At 51.8% G+C, this 19,428-nt stretch overlaps 4 protein-coding genes across 4 annotated transcripts; 2 read left to right on the top strand and 2 right to left on the bottom strand.

The window, feature by feature from the left end:
• Positions 1-955: 955 nt before the first annotated feature.
• HER10_EVM0008344 (uncharacterized protein) lies at positions 956-1,261 on the top strand (the record flags this gene model as incomplete). Its single annotated transcript, XM_035477871.1, has 1 exon — positions 956-1,261. A coding segment is annotated over one exon (306 nt), but the record flags the coding sequence as incomplete, so codon positions are not given.
• A 282-nt stretch (positions 1,262-1,543) lies between these two features.
• Positions 1,544-3,305, bottom strand: HER10_EVM0006494 (uncharacterized protein; the record flags this gene model as incomplete). The annotated part of the gene is made up of 5 exons (XM_035476077.1): positions 1,544-1,750; positions 1,816-2,262; positions 2,302-2,788; positions 2,861-3,052; positions 3,157-3,305. 5 exons carry the CDS (start codon positions 3,303-3,305, stop codon positions 1,544-1,546), a joined length of 1,482 nt encoding a protein of 493 aa, XP_035328099.1.
• Positions 3,306-7,485: 4,180 nt separating this feature from the next.
• Positions 7,486-8,743, top strand: HER10_EVM0009588 (alpha-L-arabinofuranosidase; the record flags this gene model as incomplete). The annotated part of the gene is made up of 3 exons (XM_035479073.1): positions 7,486-7,881; positions 7,970-8,135; positions 8,203-8,743. The coding sequence occupies exons 1-3, from the start codon at positions 7,632-7,634 to the stop codon at positions 8,741-8,743; spliced, it is 957 nt and encodes a 318-aa protein (XP_035328354.1). The 5' UTR covers positions 7,486-7,631.
• Positions 8,744-9,037: 294 nt separating this feature from the next.
• HER10_EVM0004937 (glycosyl hydrolase family 47) lies at positions 9,038-11,078 on the bottom strand (the record flags this gene model as incomplete). The annotated part of the gene is made up of 2 exons (XM_035474564.1): positions 9,224-11,078; positions 9,038-9,160 (listed from the first exon to the last, which is right to left on the bottom strand). The coding sequence occupies exons 1-2, from the start codon at positions 10,811-10,813 to the stop codon at positions 9,038-9,040; spliced, it is 1,713 nt and encodes a 570-aa protein (XP_035327943.1). The 5' UTR covers positions 10,814-11,078.
• Between the last annotated feature and the right edge of the window lie 8,350 nt (positions 11,079-19,428).

A 19,428-nucleotide genomic window follows, 5' to 3' on the forward strand; every position in this document is an offset into this window, starting at 1 on the left:
GCTGATCAAATTCACGTGGATTGCAGGTGCCAAACCAAGGACTAGCGCCTCTACTCTGGAGGTTTTACACAAGACTATGATACACTCCCCTTGTGTCTTCCAGTTTTCTACCGGCAGATGGTAATACCCAAATTGCTCGAGACCCTTTATATATCACGCGATTCTTTACTTCCATGAGATGTCCCAAGCATTCAATCTGGGTCAATCCATTAGGTAGCTGAAGTAGAAGAATCAGACAAATCGAACTGAGGAACAGAATTTCGATGGCTTCACTCGAGCCGGGTCGGTGCTGCCGAGGAGACACCAAAAATATGTCGGCAGTGCCGGATTGCCGGCCCACCTTGGCGCCGCGTCAATGTGCCGTTCGGGCCGGCCCCACCGAGGCACCAGCCACGCGTCGACCGCGAGCCAAGTTGGACGATGAAGTCACCGTGGAGCTAGGCGTAGCACCATACGGCACGTCTGCCGTTCACTGGCTTAGGATATGACTTACTGAGTGCAACTTTGGGGCTACGGGGACGGTGAGAACCTTGCTCCTTGAGCTACCAAACAACGACTTTTCTTGGAATGCGCCACACCGAGCTCCCCTGCTGACGTGTTTTGACCACCATAGCGCTCTCAGCCATGTTCGTGACGTGACACTATTTAAAATGGCCAGGAATTGGGGCAAGCCAAGTATGTCGTGTGCCCAGAAGTCGTAATGGATAGGATTGATAAAAGGCTGCCCACCATCGTGATGGAACACTAAGTACCGTGCACCCAGCTCATAATACTTCTCTACGCAGACGATCTACACAGACTCTCCGTTTGTCAGCCAATTCGCCCACATCACCCACCAGCAGAGATTCAGACGACTCAGTGGTTTTACTATTGATACCGCATCCGTCTACCTAAGCAATGGTTGGCCTCCATTGAAGTCCAGTTCTTGATGACAATATATTGACTAAGGAACCAGGCTGGACGTGGAAGACGCCTTGCCACTGGCGCCATCATCGGCATTGCTATTGCCGGCTTTATCTTTATTGCTTTCTGGGTCCTATGCTGCTACTGCTGCTGCTTCCGAAACAAACGTAAGCAGCGCGGTCGTCAGCCGCATCCAGTCGGCGGCGGAGGTGGAGGCATGTTCTCTCGCTTCGGTCGCCAGCGCCGCGGCGGCCCGGCAATGATGGAGTCCGGCTACGGACACGGGCCCGGTCACGGACATGGTCATCAGGGTCACCACGGCGTGGCGAGACCAGCACCAACACATGGTTACAGATAAAGGGCAGACGACCGCGGGTGGACGTCAAACAATATGGAGTACCATCACTTAGAACGAGGTTGAGAAGGTCGGTTGTTGGCTACGAGGTGGGCATGGTGTTAGGAACCATGATTGTGTACAAGTATACCCAATGTGCGAAGGATCAACTCGTTTTAGTTTTCGATGACGCGTCACACTGGATCTAGAGTCAGACCAGTGCGTTGAATGTTACATTAAGTACTATGTGTGCCTGGGTATTATGGGAGTGTTTGTGTGTCTGTGTAAGTGAGATCTATTGACGAATCAAATGTGCTCGCTTCCGTGCTCCTCGCGTTTCTGCTCAACCGCTTCAACCCTGCGCTCGAGGTCGTGAGACTCAACAGTCGACATGTCCAAGGTCGGGATGAAGAGAGGAGCCTCAGTGAAGAGATATCTCATCTCTTCCAGAGGACGCTTAGCAGTCTCGGGGAGGAATGCCCAGAAGAAGAGGGCGTTGGTAAAGTTGCACACCTATGAGAATACGTGTTAGACAATTTCATGTGTTCAACCTTGCGCCGGCCTTTGTGGTAACTTACAATGAACAGAATATACCAGCGCCAGCCAATGCCGTGCTTGTCATCGAGAGCCACAGAGGTGGTCTGACCGATGAGAGTGTTGAAGGCGTATGAAGTCATGGTAGCGATGGACACACCCTTGGAACGAGTCTTCATGTCAAAGATCTCGGCAGGGATAATCCACGATAGAGGACCGCAGGTGGCGCTGAAGCTGAAGTTGTAGAGCCATGTCATGGCAATGAAGCCCCAGGCGGTGGCTCCACTAGCATGAGGAGAGCCAGGAGGGAACTTGGCCAGAAGGATGGTGGCAATGATGAAGGTAACGCAGTTGCCAAGGTTACCGAAGATCAAGGGCCAGCGGCGACCAGTCTTGTCGATGAGCATCATGCAGAGGAACTGGGCGACGAGGGCAATGACGGAGGAGATGGCCTGGTAGCGAAGGGTCTCATCACCGGCGATGCCGATCTTCTCGTAGATTGCGACGGAGTAGTACTGGATGGCACTGACGCCGGTCATCTGAATGGAAGCCTGGAGAGCGCAAGCGAGGAAGAGACGACGGAAGCAGGACTTGTCGGTGAAGAGCTCCTTGTAAGACTTTGCCGAGCCCTCGTGCTCAGCGGCGATGGAATCTTGGATCTGGTCGAACTCGGCGCGGACCCAGGCATCGTTGATATCGCCGTGAGCGTGGAGCTTGGCCAAAGTGGCAAGACCCTCGTCAAGACGGCCATGGTCGATGAGCCAACGAGGAGACTCGGGGAAGAGGAGAATAAGCAGAGCCAGAATGCCACCAGGAATACACTGGATACCCAAACTGACGCGCCATTGGTTGTTATCGTTCTCGGCAAACCCAATATATGTTCCGTATGAGATCCAAGCAGCAGCCAAAGCACCGACACCGAGCATGAATTGTTGCAGAGCAGTGACTCGTCCACGAATGCTAGGGTGGCAGAGTTCGGCCTGGTACATGGGAATGATCATTGTCAACATACCGACACTGGAAGGATATCAGTCAGCACATGTATTGTCCCCATCAGGTTGGCAGGTTTGGGTTGAGGAATTGACGTACCCGATACCAGCGAGCGCACGACCGGCGTAGAGGAAAGCCAGAGACTGGGCGGCGGCCTGGAGAGCACCACCGAGAACGAAGATGGAAGCACCGATGAGAATGGTTTTCTTACGGCCGAGTCTGTCACCGGTGGGACCGGCGACACCAGCGCCGATGAAGCCACCTCCAGTGAAGACGGAGACGACAGCGCCACTGAGAGGGAGAAAGCGTCAGTCGTGATGGCTCTAGATTCGTGCAGGTTGATGGTTGACCACAGATTCTAGTCGGTAGTAACTCTGCGCTAGGCGGTGACTTACATCTCATTAGGGTCTTCGCCAAACTTGGTCTTGAACGAAGCCGAGGCAATGGCAGAGGCAATGACACCCAAATCATAACCGTAGTTGAAGGAACCGAGTGAGGCGAAGACGCTCACAAGGAACTGGTACCACTTGGGAGGGAGCGCCATGGTGGGCTTGGTTTTTTTTGGGGGGTTGTTGGTGAAGGACTCTCCAGCAAGGTGTTGGGTAGGTAGTCGTCGCGGGCTCGTCAGGAAGTAGGCAACGTCCAAGCCTGAGCTGCAGAATCTAACGATTCGAGGGTTCAGGGTCAAACCGACTCGTCGAGCTGCAATGGAACGGTCTCGCGTGTTGCATCAGCACGAAGGGATCGTCGCGTCTTTATAGAATGTTTGAGCGACCCCATGTTTCCCCGTATCCACTTTGGCCCGAAGGTCGCATCGGATGGGAGCGTGGGAGCATCGAAGAGATCAAGCCGGTCTGCCTCTCTGAGTCTCTCCCTCATGCTCTCCCAGAAGCGTGTGCCATTTTGGATACAACAGGCTAGCGCAGGCGAAACACCAAGCAATGTTGCCGTGGTGCGTTCGGTTGGTGGTAAAGTTACCGGGGAGGATATGCGAGAGTGGAGAGGCATTCGAATCCCTGGCTTGCCATTTCCGGGGCCACTCAGCCCGTTGAAAGACGGCATCGGTGACGGTTGCCCCGGCCCCAGACTGCCCCCTTGCCCCAGGTTACGCTGGGATGCGGAGATGTCGCGCTAGTTTGCCAGGTGTTGGTGAAGGCTGGAGGTGTTTGTTTGGTGTATGCAGGTGCGCGTGTGTGTGTGTGTGCCAAGTACTGCGCGTGTCAAAGACGAGGTACTGGTAGGCAGTGAGGCAGAGGTAACAAAGTTGAGGTCGACTTCGAGAAGCGCCCGTTAAGGTTCACGGCCAGGACCTTCTCCAATCTCCATAATTTTGAGCAACGTGGGCACGCGGGGAAAGTTGCTAGGATTGGGAGTTTCAAGGCGGAGTTTGCGGGTGCGTTGTGTGTGTGTGTGGAAGACTGTGGGTGTTCGGCTCAACAACACCGACGAGCGACACGGCAATGAATGGGGACGCCAAGGGCGTACACTACATGCTGCGCCATTCCATGATGATCAGGTTGTTGGCTGAATTCTTTTGGCGATCCGAGCTGCTGGAACTGGCGGCGAGGGAGGAAGACCCCAGCCATGCTGACAAGAATCAGTCACATGGCAACTCGGGCAGTATTGTCTGAAGGTTGGATACCTAGCCTTGTCGAGAACGCAGGTGTGGCCTCTGAACTTCCACTTCCTTCAACCGCATGGAAAAGAACGATTCATGAAACTCATTTGGCGGGAAGTGACTGGACGCTCTCGAACATTAGCCACATTGGCGTGTTATTGTCCACCGAAGCTAGGCAACGCGCTTGGAAAAAATATGTCAATTGCGCTTCATCTCCGCCCTAGCATGACTTTGTAATCCTCTAGTTTCTACTTTATTTCTCCAGCATGGGTATCCATTCCTTCTTGGTCTTTTTTCTTTGATTCCGTGATAACCCGTCTGCTCCAATATTGTTAGCCCGGCAACTTTCCTCCATCAAGTATTCCGTACCCCCGTACCCCCGTACTTTACCTGACGATATGGCTAGAGTACGTACTCTCGGATGCAAACATAGGTACGGTGCCCTTAGTAAGGTACCTTATAACGATACGTGCCCAGAAAAGACCATTGTGATTGGATCACCAGACAACCGTGCCCCGCTTATCGCAGCCAATGTCGTCACTGGCGGAACTGGCACAAGATTGGAGGAGAATCAAGCTTTAGCGTTTGGCCTATGCGCTCCAATGAGAAGCGATTCTGGAGAATAGAAACTCCACATTGACAGGTTATGGCCCCGCTATTTCTTGTTCACCTTTACTCTCAGGTACGTACCTCGACCACTTCACCTCGGGACTTGGCCTCCCAAAAGCAAAAGAAATGGCTGGAAAATGTTCCGCATTCTCTCGGTCCTCTCCGCAAACTCACTCGGGTCACTCCAGCCTCCAGGTCCATAGACAGTCCTTCTTCTGAGTCTACTCTTTGTTGTCCATGCTTAGTTCTTGCTCGGGCCCGTCTCGACCGTTGTCGCGCTTCGCACATAGATAGTTCGGCCTGCGTTTCCGTTCTTCGGCAGCCGGCCCAACCAGCACTCATTTACTCCTCGTTGCTCTCCGGCTTCGCTTCAGCCTTCATACATTCTTCAACCGCTTGTCCTTGCAAAGGTACGGATACCGGGGACAACTAGGCGATAATCTTCGCATCTGATAATCTTGGCAGCCTTCAGTACGCGCCTCCATCGCCATGTTCCAAGTCCATACCCATTGTCCGTCACCCTGGCTGTTACCTGCGTGCCAAGCTGTTAGTCAGGCCTGAAATGGGTTCTGGCCTGACTGTGACAACCAATGTCGAAGCAAAAGTACGGATCAAGGCAACCCACCTGAAATGCTCTCCATCTTCATACCTCGGCTACTATCCGTACTGATCCATACTATGGATATGGCTAGACGAAAGTCCATGTTGAAAGAGACAACGGAGACATTTGCATGAAAGCCCTTGCCTTCGATGCGTGCCCGTACATCCAGTCGTACATGTAGATATCGTATGCTTCCCCAAGAGCCAACCATACAATACACATGATGCCAACATCAGCAACATGCAGCCCCAAGTAACAAAAGGGCCAGCTCATGATTCCCCATCCATCAATATCTCCAACTATTTCCCCATTATCCCCAAGAGTCCCTGCTCCAACCCCACCATCCCATCCTAAGCTAGCATCCCCTCCCATCCTCATCCCTCATCCCTCAGCAGACCATCCCACACAGTCATGCCGCATGCCCAATCCTGTGGCCAGTCGGAGCCGACTACCCCACTCCGATGCCCTGGCACCCGCATTATCGTCGACTTTCTCCGCATGGTATCCTCTATGATTCGCGCGCCTGTTGCACCACCTGCCTTTCACTTGTCGCTGTTGGAGTCGAGATTTGAGAGCCGCACTTTCTCTCCGCTCCAACATGACTGACAACTGGTCAATATCGAGTGTGCCGTTGGTGTCAATAACCAAGGCGAATCGGGGGCCACCCACCCCTCCTCACATAGCCCCAGTCCCATGTCTTGGCCCGGGTATCCCATCTCTGTGAAGGCGATTGTGACGGAAACTGATGCCCAAAACCGAGTAGTCAGGTCCCTGGTATGCGATCCCTCCTCTGCCGGCCCAATATCCTCCTCCATTGCCTTTCTGCCACTCTTCAGCCCGTCTCCGTTGTTTCACCGCTTGCCCCCGCCCCTGACGAGTTCAAATTCCGGCCTCAATCCCGTGCATTTGCGGCCACGGTACACACGTCCTGTCCATTTTCCACCACTCATCGACTAGCTGTTCTTTTTGCATAAAATTACCAGCTACCGGTTGATCGGACCACCATCGCCGCACTCACGCTCGGACAGGAAAAGAGTGCTCTCACCACACCTTACTGCACCGCAAAACCAGTTCCAGCCATGGCGACCTTCACCAAGATCGCAGAGGATGCTCGCCCCAGCATCACGCTGAACCCCTCCCATGTCGTCTCCAAAATCGATGACAATGTCTATGGTGGCTTCACAGAGTAAGCTTGTGCTGCGCCGCCTACGCCGCCTGCTTCTCGTCCCGGGCTTCTCGCGTCTAAACATGCAAACCCACTAACACGCATCTCGTAGGCACATGGGAAGATGTATCTACGGTGGCATCTACGACCCTGGCAACCCTCTTTCTGATGAGAACGGTTTCCGAAAGGACGTTATTGAGGCTTTCAAGGAACTCAACTGCCCCGTTGTGAGGTATCCAGGTGGTAACTTTGTTGCTACCTACCACTGGATTGACGGCGTCGGTCCCAAGGAAAACCGTCCCAAGAGGTACGAGGAAACTCCCAATTTGAGATTCCGGTCGCCAGCATGCAAATCGAGACCCCTCGACGCCGAATCCTTCGGGGGTCTAGACCCCTGCGTAAGCGGCCCGCGTTTGGAGTGCAGCGAGTGGCTAACATGCATCCACCATTTAGGCCTGAGCTGGCTTGGATCGGCGTCGAGAGTAATGAATTCGGAACAGACGAGTTCATGAAGTGGTGTGAGGTTGTTGGCGCTGAGCCTTACCTGGCCCTCAACTTTGGCACTGGCACGCTTGATGAGGGTAAGTTGATCTTCCAGTAGCACCGGCCGGGACTCGATCCTACTAAGATCTGGTCGATGGGTACGGTTGACTAATACTGACACGTTCAGCTCTTGCTTGGGTCGAGTACTGTAACTCTGATAAGGACACCTACTATGCCAACCTTCGCCGTAAGAACGGACGTGAGAAGCCTTACAACGTAAGTCAGACCCGTTCCAAAACTGCCAGAGTGCGTGCACAGGGTCATTTCGCTCATCTTTCAACAACAGGTCAAATACTGGGCCTTGGGCAATGAGTGTTGGGGCCCCTGGCAGGTCATGCAAATGACCAAGGAGGACTACGCCAAGCAGGCTTACCAATGGGCCAAGGCGCTCAAGCTTCTCGATCCCTCTTTGGAACTGATCCTCTGCGGTGAGACTGGCTTCAGCAGCTGGGACACATATGTGATTAAGGAGTGCATCACATGGAGTTTGCATGGTCTTGGTGGAAGCACCACTGCGTCGTTGATCGACATGCACAGCATCCACCTTTACACTGCATCGGAAGACCATCTGAAGAATGCCACCGGTAAGTTATCTCCGCCTGTTTACTTGTCACATGGCTAGATGCCAGTCATAAGATAGACGACTGACATTGCCTCCCCTCCCCTGCACAGCACCCAGAGCCGCCGAGCGCGCCATTGAAATCACTGGCAGCCTTATCGATCTGGCCCGCATTGAGAATAAGGTGCCGCCCACATGCAAGAGACAAAAGATTTGCTTCGACGAGTGGAATGTTTGGGATCCCGTCAGAGCACCTGGTGAAGAGGGTGCTGAGGAGGCGTAAGTGGACACTTCCTCTATTCCGACCTTTGTGATTCATGCCAGCAATACTAATAATGAGCCGCAGATACACACTGTCTGACGCTTTAGCCGTCGGTGTTTGGCTCAACGTATTTGTTCGTCAGGCAAAGTACGTTGGCATGGCCAACATTGCTCAATCTGTTAACGTCATCTCTCCCTTGATGACCACGAAGGAAGGCATCACCAAGCAAACTACTTGGTGGCCTCTGTTGTTATTCAGCAAGTACATGAGAGGATCTACCATCGCCACCCACGTGCGCGCTCCCGAGTACGAGGGCGCCACCGAGCCCGTCTGGATCCGCGGCGCCATCGAGACTCCTTACCTCGACGTCAGTGCCACCATCGACGACAACGGCTTTGTCAACTTGGCCGTCGTCAACGTCCACGAGACCAAGGGATTTTCTGTCGATCTCGAGGGTGTCAAGGAGGGTGCCGATATTCAGGTCTACACCGTCACTGGCGAGAATGTCAAGGTCGTGAACACCGGCGACAAGAACCCTGTCGGTATTGCTGAGAGCAAATGGGATGGCAAGGACCCTTACGAATTCTCCAAGGCCTCAGTCACCCTGTTGAGATGGAAGCACTAGAAGGGCAACCTTGAAGAAGACGGTCAGTGGGAAATGAGGCGTAGCTCCTCACATGATACCATTTGGAAGGGAACTTGCGCATGATGAGATATGATACGTCATCATAGCAGACTCGAGGCCCGCAAGGGAGGTGGGCTGGCAGGTCCAGCATCACGAGGTACCACTGCATACATTTGCGCTTATCTGTATATATCGGACCAAACAGACAGCTCCAATTGATGCAAAGGTGCCTCAACTTGAGGTAGCGTAGTGAAAATGGCCTACTCTAAAATGAAAAGATGTTGTATTTTCTTCTTATAACAACCGTCGTTTAAGCGGATGTGCCTCTGTGTTCAAGACATACTCGTCAAGATTAACTAGGCTAGGAGGCGAGAAGATGAGATAGAAATACTTCAGCGTTTCCGCCATCCAGAAACTCTGTAGAACCGTCAGTCTGTGTCCTATACTTGCCTTTGGCTCCTCGCAGATGTTGTGACTTACTTCCATTGAATCAAGCTTCTTCGTTTCTCCTCTGACAGTGACGTCCTCAATAGCCGAGTTGGCAATCTCAGTTTCTGTCGCATTCACAATAGACTGAAACATTGTCCATGCTATTTCCTGGTACTCCGGGTTTCCAGTCATCCTATACATCAGGAAGATACTTTCAATCGCCTCTGGACGCAGAATGTAGCGGGGGTCCCGCGCGTGTGAGAACCCCTTTTTCAACCCTGATGCGCCTTCGCGCTTCCACCGCCCCTCGTCCCATTGACAGCCATCCAGTGTCTCGCAAGGAACCATGCCAAAGATCTCCGGCATCAGACCTGTTGGGAATGAGTTGTACGCCCACCCGCAGCCGCGGGCCAGCCTTTCGGCGAGACCCATGTGCTCTTTGATACCGAAAAGCTTGCCGCCCAGCCCAAACATCCCGCCAACGAAGCACGACAAGTGCTGGCTCTCGGGGTTGCGCCGCACATCGCCTTCGGCAAACGCTGTCCCAGAGAATAGGATATCCTCGTTGTCGGGGAGCATTGGACGGAACAGGAGGTACTGCTCAACAACGTGCATCGCATGTCGATACATCTTCTCGTAGGCTGGGTCCGTCCCTCCGAGCAGAGCATGCATCTTGGGCAAATACTCGTACAGAGAGTCGGCAAGTGCTCCCAATGTGAACTCGTTGTGTTGCAAAACACTCTCGTCCCGGAAGTTGATGAGCGCCGGCCACATACCTGGAAGTTGAGTCTCCCGCTGCGTGCTCTCGAGAAAAAGCTTGACTCTCTCGATTGCGTCAAAGTACTTGTGGTCCCCGGTCACTTGCGAGAGTCTTGTGAACTCAAGCGATAGCGAACATGGCGATGCTGAAGGATCTGATGTACCAGCCACGAGCTTTCCCTCCTTAGCAAGCTGAAAATCCAACCAGAAAGGAGGCATCCTATTCGGTGTGTCAAAGGCCGCATATAGCATGTCGCCGAGCTCAATGGCCTTGAGCAACAACACGGGTTCCCCGCTAAGGTCGTACGCGCTCAATAATCCTCCAAGATGACGGATAGTGGTTTCAAAGACATTGACAGCCGTCTCCTTTGTATCATCCCAATCCATGGCTCCAATGACGGATAAGGCAGCATCAAAGTCATCGCGCAAGTCCATTATCCACAGGGAGTCGAGCGCGTCAACCAGAGTTGCCGCATAACCGCCAAAGGTATCTTTCCCCTTGGCCGTAACCGGCGTCAGCTCGTCAAAGCCCCACGCGTACTCCTTGTAACTATTCCAGCTCTTGACAAAGACTTCTCGGACCGCCATTCGTCGCGATTCAGATTTCGCATCGTTCTTGCGCATTCGCTTCGCGCCAAATTTGAATTGGACTCGCGGAAGAGTCTTTGGCCGTTGCGTAGGCAGATGGTGCATTCGTGACGGGGATACGGGGTACTTGTGACGATGGTTGGCCCAGTCGAAGCTGCTCTTAACGAGGCGAATGTTGACATGTTCGCGGACGACGGGAGGCGGTTCCCTGCTGGAATGAAGGCTGTGGAAAGCAAAGAGACCGAAAAGGATTACGGCGATGATTATGGCACGCCGTTGTCGTCGATTGGCCATATTGTCATGTCGAACGGGGGGTTGTCGACTATTCGTATAGTTGTTTAGGATACTCCAAGGGAGCTTTGACTGAAGAGTTCGCGACGGAAGGCCATGGTGTAGGGCCACAGCTGCTCAATGTCAGCTTCAGACAAAGCATGTAACCGAGGGGACATTGTGTCTCAGGAGCCGCCACGTAGCGCGTTGAGCTGGGTCCCTTGAGACGAAAGTGACCGTGGTGGCTCTCAAGGTTTAAGCGTTTTGGGGGGCATACGGAGTAGTGCAACCAGCAATGCGAGCCTTCAGAAAAGAAATGGGGTTCAAATCAGGGGTAAGGGGTGGTCCGTACCGGTCAGGTGGAGTTCAGTTCGGGGCCGATACTTTCTCCATGTTTGGCGCCGGGCCTCATCCGGGCTTAACTATTCCGTCCTGAATCCCCGCCTCGCAGATAACTCGAAGTTATCAGGTTATGGTACCCTGGCTTCGGCTTGCAAATCCTTGGGGTTTGTTACTAGCAACAAGCTAAGAGCATCAGGACGACAGCTCTTGATGTCTCCTTTTCAAACACCTTACGTGCCTAGAAGTGCAGGCCATGATCTTCCAGCGCTCTTCCAAGGGAACAGGCAGTCTCTCCCCACCAACACCCTTGGAAGATCCCTTGCACTCTCAGTTCGCAACCATCTGACGGAAGCTGTCAAAAGTAGTGGCGAAACTTCGTTGAGATCAGCTTTTGTACAGGTATTTTGGGCGAACACTACCGGGAAATGATCGGGAGGAGGCAGACTTCAGAGGTTGCGACTGCGACTTAGTTAAAGTTCGGTAAGGCAGCGCGTTTTTAGTAGATACTTGGTAAGAATGTGAAGCAGCTGCATGCCAAAAGGGAAGGGACGAGGAGGGAAACCCCCTTTGAAAAAGAAGAAGAGAAAAAGAAAACGCCAATGGACCTTGATTGTTTGAAGCATAGAATCTGCGCTGTTTTGTACAGTCAAATTTGGTTGGGCATATCAACTTAAGTCGGGAAAAGTCAATGATGTGCTGTGCAGCGTGTGAATCAGACGTTTACTAGCCGCTATCTACGGTGATCATCTTGTTAAGCTTGGAGGTGGCGCAACTAGCCGCTGGCCCGGAACGCTGGAACAGAACGAGACCATTCTTGGTTGGATGGCGATTGCTTGACCAGCAAATTGCATTTTACTCTCACGGTTTGAGTAAGTTGACGATTCCGGCATCGGTGCCGTAAGTTGTCAATGAAGCTCACCGCAAAGTCACCGTGTTGGACGTTGCTCATGCCGGAGATGACTCCGATAGCAGATCAATTCTCACTAATCCTCGTCATCTCTTGGCGCCCGACTGTATGTAGCCGGCGTGCTGGGGTGTTGGGTGACTCGGTGCAGAGACCCTAGCGTTTCCCAACCAGGAGCTCAAGCAAGCGAAGTTCACCCATCGAGAACATGCCAATCCAACCAAATCTGTAGATTTTGAACCTTAGTGGTGATTTAATTCTGAGAGAAACAGAGGGAGGCTGGACACCATCTCTCTCTGTCTCTCTCTTTTCATGTTCTTTTTTTGGCCGCAGTCCTTTTTTCTTGATCGTCGACGAAATTCTCTGGGACGGGCGGAACGAGAGGAGCTAAGTGACTTCGACGACAATAGACGTCTTCCACAAATCAAAAAGTCAGCAAAGCCTCCAGCCACTCGGATGACAGCCCGAAGCACTCGAGGGGTCCTTGAAGTCAAGGACCAAGTCTAGCTACATCCATTTTGTTTGCCCGCGGGCAAAAACCTGCCGATGACAACCACATTGGCCTGACTGAGTTCAAGTTGTCATTGATCGCGAAAGCGGTACTTGAGAGTCGTGTGAACCACAGCCGGCCATGATCTCATGGTGGTTTGCATCCTCGCAACAAGTGGTTCTATTTTTACTGCAAACATCTCATAGTGCACCATCTGGTAATCCAAGTTCCTTTCGTCTACCTTCCCCGACTTGTCACGCTACCCAACTAACGCAGAGACATTGCGGTGGTTCCTCAGCATCAGCTAAACTAGGTTGATCGTCCGTCATCCTTTGTGCGTCCACGCATACCCAATTGCCACCCTCCTGTACCACACAGTCGGGTCTGAGGTAGGACAAGATCGAGCAGCAGCGGATCTGCGACTTGAACTTGCTTGTTACATCCGCGTACCGCTCTCTGAGAGTCTCATCATCTTTTTGCGATTATGTGCAATCACTCTCGTCTCCCTCGCGTTCATCATCACGAGAGCTTCGTACGAGATCAGAGACCACGGCAAGTCAGTAACATGATGGATGTTAAAGCGCCACCGCCGTCATTCGCGAATCAGCAACTACACGCATAACTTGAAGGGAATAGCTCTCAATTAGTCATAGCCAAATCACAATATGGACACAATAAGCGCGATGGCTTACTTCACAAACTTCTGCGCCAAGGTCGAGTCATAGAACAAGGCATTAAGCCAATTCCGCTAGGAGAGCACACATCAACTCGATACTTCAATGCGTTTACTGTTTGGTGCTCTATAAATGCCAACATTATTCCGTAAGTCATGCTTAGACTAACTATCAAGGGTGCGAATGTCGCCTCTTAACAGCACTCAAGGATCACGTTCGGTATGCTGTGTCCTTCGCGCTTTGGCCTCAATCTCCGCGACTCGTATCTAGTTGTTCTCTTCTTCACGTTGCTGTTAACGTTGGCTCCGGCCTTGCTTGCCACGCTTGGTCCCAAAACGGGTATGCGCTCGATGATACAAGCGCGATGCAGCTTCGGGTCGGTCATCTCGCCAGCCAAGGTCACTACGCATTGCTGACCTCTTTCCCCAGGCGCTACCTTGTATCGGTGCCAGTCGTCCTCAAACTCGCCACATTGGTTAGATTTTGTATCGTCATTTGCGTCGTTGGTGACCAGTGTCTATCGGTCGGCACCAATGGTGCTCTCAGCCAGCTTGTACTTCAATGTTTAGACCCTGTGAACTGGAACACATCTCACATAATCTGAAGACAGCAGTCAAAGATGCCTGTATGCTCATAATACCTAATTCGCAGTTAGCCACATAGATCTTGTGTCAAGTCGTTTATGGGATAGATGCCTTCCTCTTAATCACACGAGAACCTGGTTCTAACTTACTGAAGTTATCGCGCAGCCCCAGCGACAACATCAAGAGGACCGAATGGCCACTATGTTCTTATCAATACGAAATTTTATGCTGGGATTGCGAATGATTTCAGTAATCTATTGCAAGGCGTTCATTCGCAAAGGCAGAAGTCAAGTCCCATCTCATCACTAGCAGGGCTGAAAAGCCTTGATAGCAGGCGGAATGGGATATTCTGCGAATTGTACGATGGGATCTGCCTACTTAGGTATCCATATTCGATCGTGAGTTTTCACACAAGACGAGCTTCTCTTCTAAAAAGCAGTTTGACGCGGGCCTGTATTTGACAATTGGGGGTCCAAGTTTAAACTTCCATCACACAGTTCGGACCAGGCGTCATGCGATTCATTCTCGAACAACATGAAACAGGGGGGCCTAGACCCAACTCCCCGTGAATAGAAACAGACCTGAAAGACGGGTCCAGTGAGAAAATCATAGTTGATGATTTATTGAACGCTCAGCAGGTCGGCTCGCGCGGCAGATGATTTACGCAACACCCAGATCGGCCGGGGTTACCCGCATGTTCTATGCCTGACGTTTACATCCCTTTAACTCACTCACCTATTGAGCTCCTCGGCCATGCCGGCACTACAACACGCATGGGTACTGCGAGGTACTTGCCGGCATCCGTCATGTGATAAGTCTCCGATGAATCTATCTGAAGCAATCGACAGCCCATTTAGCGGGGCCACGTCAGGCACCGCAACGTCACCAACTATGACAGTCGTTTACTCTCAACACAGCGGTAGTATGACTGCGGCAAGTAAGCAGTGCTCAGATGGCAAAATAATGATGTCCGAACCCGGGGGAAATGCTAGGCTCAGAACCCACTGCTCTACTTCCCCGCTGCATATCATTAGGTCACTACCCCGGACTCCTGGGCTGTCTTTCTGGCAGGAGTCATCTTTTTCATTCATTTCCTTCCGGAACCACTCGCTAAGCTATCCACCGGAGCTTCTCATGAGACCAGGGTGTGCAACCTAGGCCCAATGGCTTCCACCCAAGAAGACCATGCGGTAACAGGGCAAGACGAGCCACGGTATCCAGAGCCAGTGGCATCAGCGGAGAGACGATCCAGGGTCAGCAGTGAATCTTCACGACACTCAAGGACATCGGGTTTCTCTTGGTTTCGGCTCAGCGCGGACGGTCGTCCTTGGGGGCCGGTTGATGAGCTCAACCTTTACATGGGCACCGCCTTCAGCAGCATTCCTGACGACAATGAGTCGGCTCGATCGCCTTACTTTGCCCCCTCGGCTAGTGATTGCTCAACAGTCTCGGAGAAAGATTCATCATACATAGTCGAATGGAAGAAGCCGCAACATTCCGAAAATTCGATGCATTGGGCAATGAGGTCAAGATTGGTGCAGATCCTGCTTGTGGGTATTTTCCCATGCCAAATGCGTGAGCAGCTTAGTTTAGGCTCGAGACGACTTAATTGTCTCATCATGCAGTTACTGACGTGTTTCTCTACGTAGGGCAGTTGCCTCACCCGCTCACGCTCACGCCGTACCGAGCATGTTTAGGCAGTTCAGCGCCCCAAGGGGAGTTCTGACTTCCCGCATTATGTCTATGTTCACGGTACGGAGGATCTCCAACATGTCCCATCTCAAATCGACTCCATGACAGCACCCAAGCCTGTGCTGTCTCGACCAGCCTTGGCGTCTTGCTTGTCTTTCTCTTTATCAGCGGATGTGCCGGTGCCTGCCCACTTTCTATCGGAGACGGTAGGATCATTTAGTGTAGCCATCATCTCGATCCACAGAGAAGATCTCCGTGAAGAAACTGCCCGAGAAACGCCCTAGAAAGATCAGAACAGCCACAGGAGATTACATGTCATGTTAAATCTCGGCTATAGACGATGGAGTTTCGACAGGGGAGATTTCCTCCAGGTTTACGAAGAGGCATCACGGCTTTTTGTTCTACATTAAGTAGTCCTCGCACATTCCTCTTACGTCGCGTTGTATATGGATACCTGGTATGTTTTCTGCCCATCTACACCGAAGAGTTCTTTGTACCTTTCTAATATGCTATTCAGTCACCTCTTCTCCATAGCACTTCTGGTGGCCTCCATAGGCTAGTCGGCTTTCGGTCACCTCTCCTTGTCTCACGTATATGAGGGTAGAGATAGGGAATGTATTTGAATAATACCCGTCTCAATCTGGGGTGGTCGTTTTGCCGCAACGTTGCTTCACAAAGATCGAGTCAGGAGACCTGAATTTGTCTACCCCTCATGGCATACTCCGTATCCATGGTTCGACTCGGGGTGCTTCTATATGGGTATTGGGTGGAGAAAGGTGTCGTTTGAATGGTTCCAACAATCGGCATAAGTACATGTATCGTTGGCGTCGGTATCATATACGTCTTCATAGGTAAAGGTTACCCAAAACTCGCTAGTCATGCGAGTCTCGATATTCAGAATCTGGGAATACTGACAAATCTTCTAGACCCCACCTTGCGTCATATCTTGTTGACACGATCAGCACACATATCGCCTCCGCACCCGCTGCTTCTACTGTTTTTCGCGGAGTTTTGGAGCAATCCCACTCCTCGCTGGCCCTCCATTGTATTCTAGTCTAGGGCTGTCACGAGAAAAAACGTTTCTTGCTGCAACTCCAATTATTATGGCAGCAATACCGAGGGTAATTTTGAATAGAGGGCTGCATCTCAGGGAGAGATATGTCCAATTTGTATATCAGAAAGCGTTGCTAAAGCGAATCTATTCAATATACTAGTAGACTGCCTCATCACCGGTGCTTTTCGATATGATACAACCATTACAATCTTAGAGTCCATAAAGCTATTTTCAAAGTCGACAAGACGCTCTTCGGCTCCGGCGCTAATTTTGAAGCGTAGGGTCAAAGTGAACAAGACATTTATTCAGGGTGTTCTTTTTTGCTCATGGTACATGGCCGCTCATCTATCTACATGGAGCTCGAAATTGTGTCGAGCCATCGTACGAGATAATGCTGATGCTCAAATGGGGATTAGCATCGTTGGTATAAGTACTGTTTGGCAGATGTCCTGGGCTCCTTCGTATGCTCACCTTCTCTGTCCGATACGAGATCTTTACATGGAATGGGGGTTTTCCCCAGCCGTTGCCGTCTGGAGGCAGCGTTATTACTTCGTCTTGTCCTTACCGGGCCATCACCAGTTGACAAGAACTGGTAACAATGAGGGGTACACTACGGCCTAGAGTATTAATTATGTCCGAGAATTTGCCCGTCGGACAAGACAAGACGACTCGCCGGAGTCAAGCGTCGGCCGATCGAATTCTCCAAGTTGAAGGACTCGGCAAAAGCTACGTCACGTCAAACGTTTCGAGACTCTGCATGATTTTGGGGGCAAACAGATGAGGCTAGAAAGCATCTTTGCATTCATAGCGCCTTGAATGATTCCAAATGGACTGGCTTGTCATGTACATTATCGTCGTATCACCATCGCGATGATCCGGATCACCGCAGGGCCTACACAGCAGCATCAAAAAACACGAAAACCACTGTCAGCCTTGTGCGTCCGAGGAGTCGCATATTCCGAAGCCATCAGAGGGTGGGCGAAGCCCACATCCAACGACACCCACCTGAGACTGTACAACCTCCCCAGTAACAGTTGCGCGTCCAGCTGATCAAAATACAAACAAATGTCGTGGCAAATCACAAGGCCGCATTCTAATGTTGACTCTACTCGGAGGGTTGCCTAGTCTCCCCGACCTTCCGGCCTTCATTGTATTCTTCCATTGCTTCAAGTGAGTTGTCAAGCCTGCATACATAGAGTGTATCGGGATTAGTCGCCCCTGCAGTTTCCTCGGACAACCTTTGGCATATTGCCATGGAGGTCGAAACGAGACGGAAAGACAGCCTATTGAAGAATAGTCGGTCGAAGAATGAACATGCCGGCTTATCTACGATACGAAGCGGCAGCGGCTCCCCAGCCCCGAGTAGACGCGTCAATAGTCCTCGCACTGGAGACCAAGGACTCTGAGACATCCACCCACACCGCTTGGCCGCAGGCTTGGAGTCACATGGCAAGTCACAACCCCAGGCTACTAAACAAACGGGCGTTCCTTCCGTGACCGCGTAGCCGCCGCCCAGTCCGTACGGATCCCAGAGCTTGGGATTGTGGCTTGATCTGATAGTTAGGCTGCTAGCGTCCCATTGGGCAACTTCAAAGCGATTTTGTACATAATAGGTTTGGTTTTGACTAACAACAAACCATAGAGGTACCTAACATGTGAGCTGAACCACCGTACGCTATCCTATAACGCAAGAGGATCAAACGTAAAATAGTGAATCAAGCTCTTGAGAATTTGTTCAGCTTCACAATATTGTGTTGGTGATGGAAAGATGACGGGACTTAAGCTCCGGAAGGCATGCATGACCTTGACATTCCTGTCCTTACCCCCACGAAAAGCGTAAGAGCCAGCCGCGTCGAATGGAATAGCGGACGTCACGATGGCAAGGGACACCACGCATCTACACCTTGGTCAGCAGACCCCTCAGATCCACCTTGGATCGTCAGACCCTCAATATTGATCTTTCGGAGCCAGAGTTCAAGAGAAAGATCCGTAGTACGATGGAAGAATGTCACTCTGTGGCCTGTAACGCAGCGTGTATGTATGAAACCTGGGGCGAGAAATCACGTAAAACGGAGTCCCTAGGAAATACGCGTCGTGATGGCAAGATCCGAGACTACCGGGCGCCACACCAAGAAAGACGATAGGTAAACCAACCTGCTTGCCACAGGCGGACTGGAACGCGCCGGGAAGGAGGGGTGGGTGGGGATCATGGGGTTCGAGATGATGTGCCAAAGATATCTAGAGCAAGACGATCTTATGAAAGAGGGTGTGCAGATGGTGGCTGCCAATGAGACCGTCCTACCCTAAGTAGAACTTGTTCCCTGCTCAGAGGACGCCATGTTCGATAACAGGGTCAGTGCTACAGCAGAGACTTGGCTGAGGTTGGTTCGGGATGACTGTTAAGCATAAGACAATAGCAGGGCGTTCTTATTCGCTCAGACGAAGGAGTCGGAAGTCGGAATGGCAGTTGGGTAGTGACAAGGGACCCAAATGGTACGATGTGGCATCTTCTATATCCGCAATATGGCACTTGCAGATTCGCATCATCGCATGTCCTCGATGAACATTGTACATCTCTGTCAGTTCAACGGTCAAAGAAGAGGAAGAGATCAACTCCGTAGGTCTGACATAACGCCGTCGTAGGGCTACTAGTAGACTAGCTCCGTGGCTGGCCGTGGCTTCTCGGCCAGCATGGTAATAATATGGGGTAGTGGCTTGAAAGCAAGAAAAGAGATGCGGGCTCTCGGGGGGCGAGGTTGGATTAGCCAAGGGGTAAGTCATGCGGCATTCCTCTGGGTCCATCAAGAGCAGCAAGCACAATACGAGAAAGATTGGGGTGATATTCAACTTCATTGAGAGAGGACTGGGAGTGGGGTGTTGGAGGACGTACATGATGGTG

Source organism: Colletotrichum scovillei (assembly GCF_011075155.1).
Source record: "Colletotrichum scovillei strain TJNH1 chromosome Unknown Contig00010, whole genome shotgun sequence".
Classification (NCBI taxonomy): Eukaryota; Fungi; Ascomycota; class Sordariomycetes; order Glomerellales; family Glomerellaceae; genus Colletotrichum; species Colletotrichum scovillei.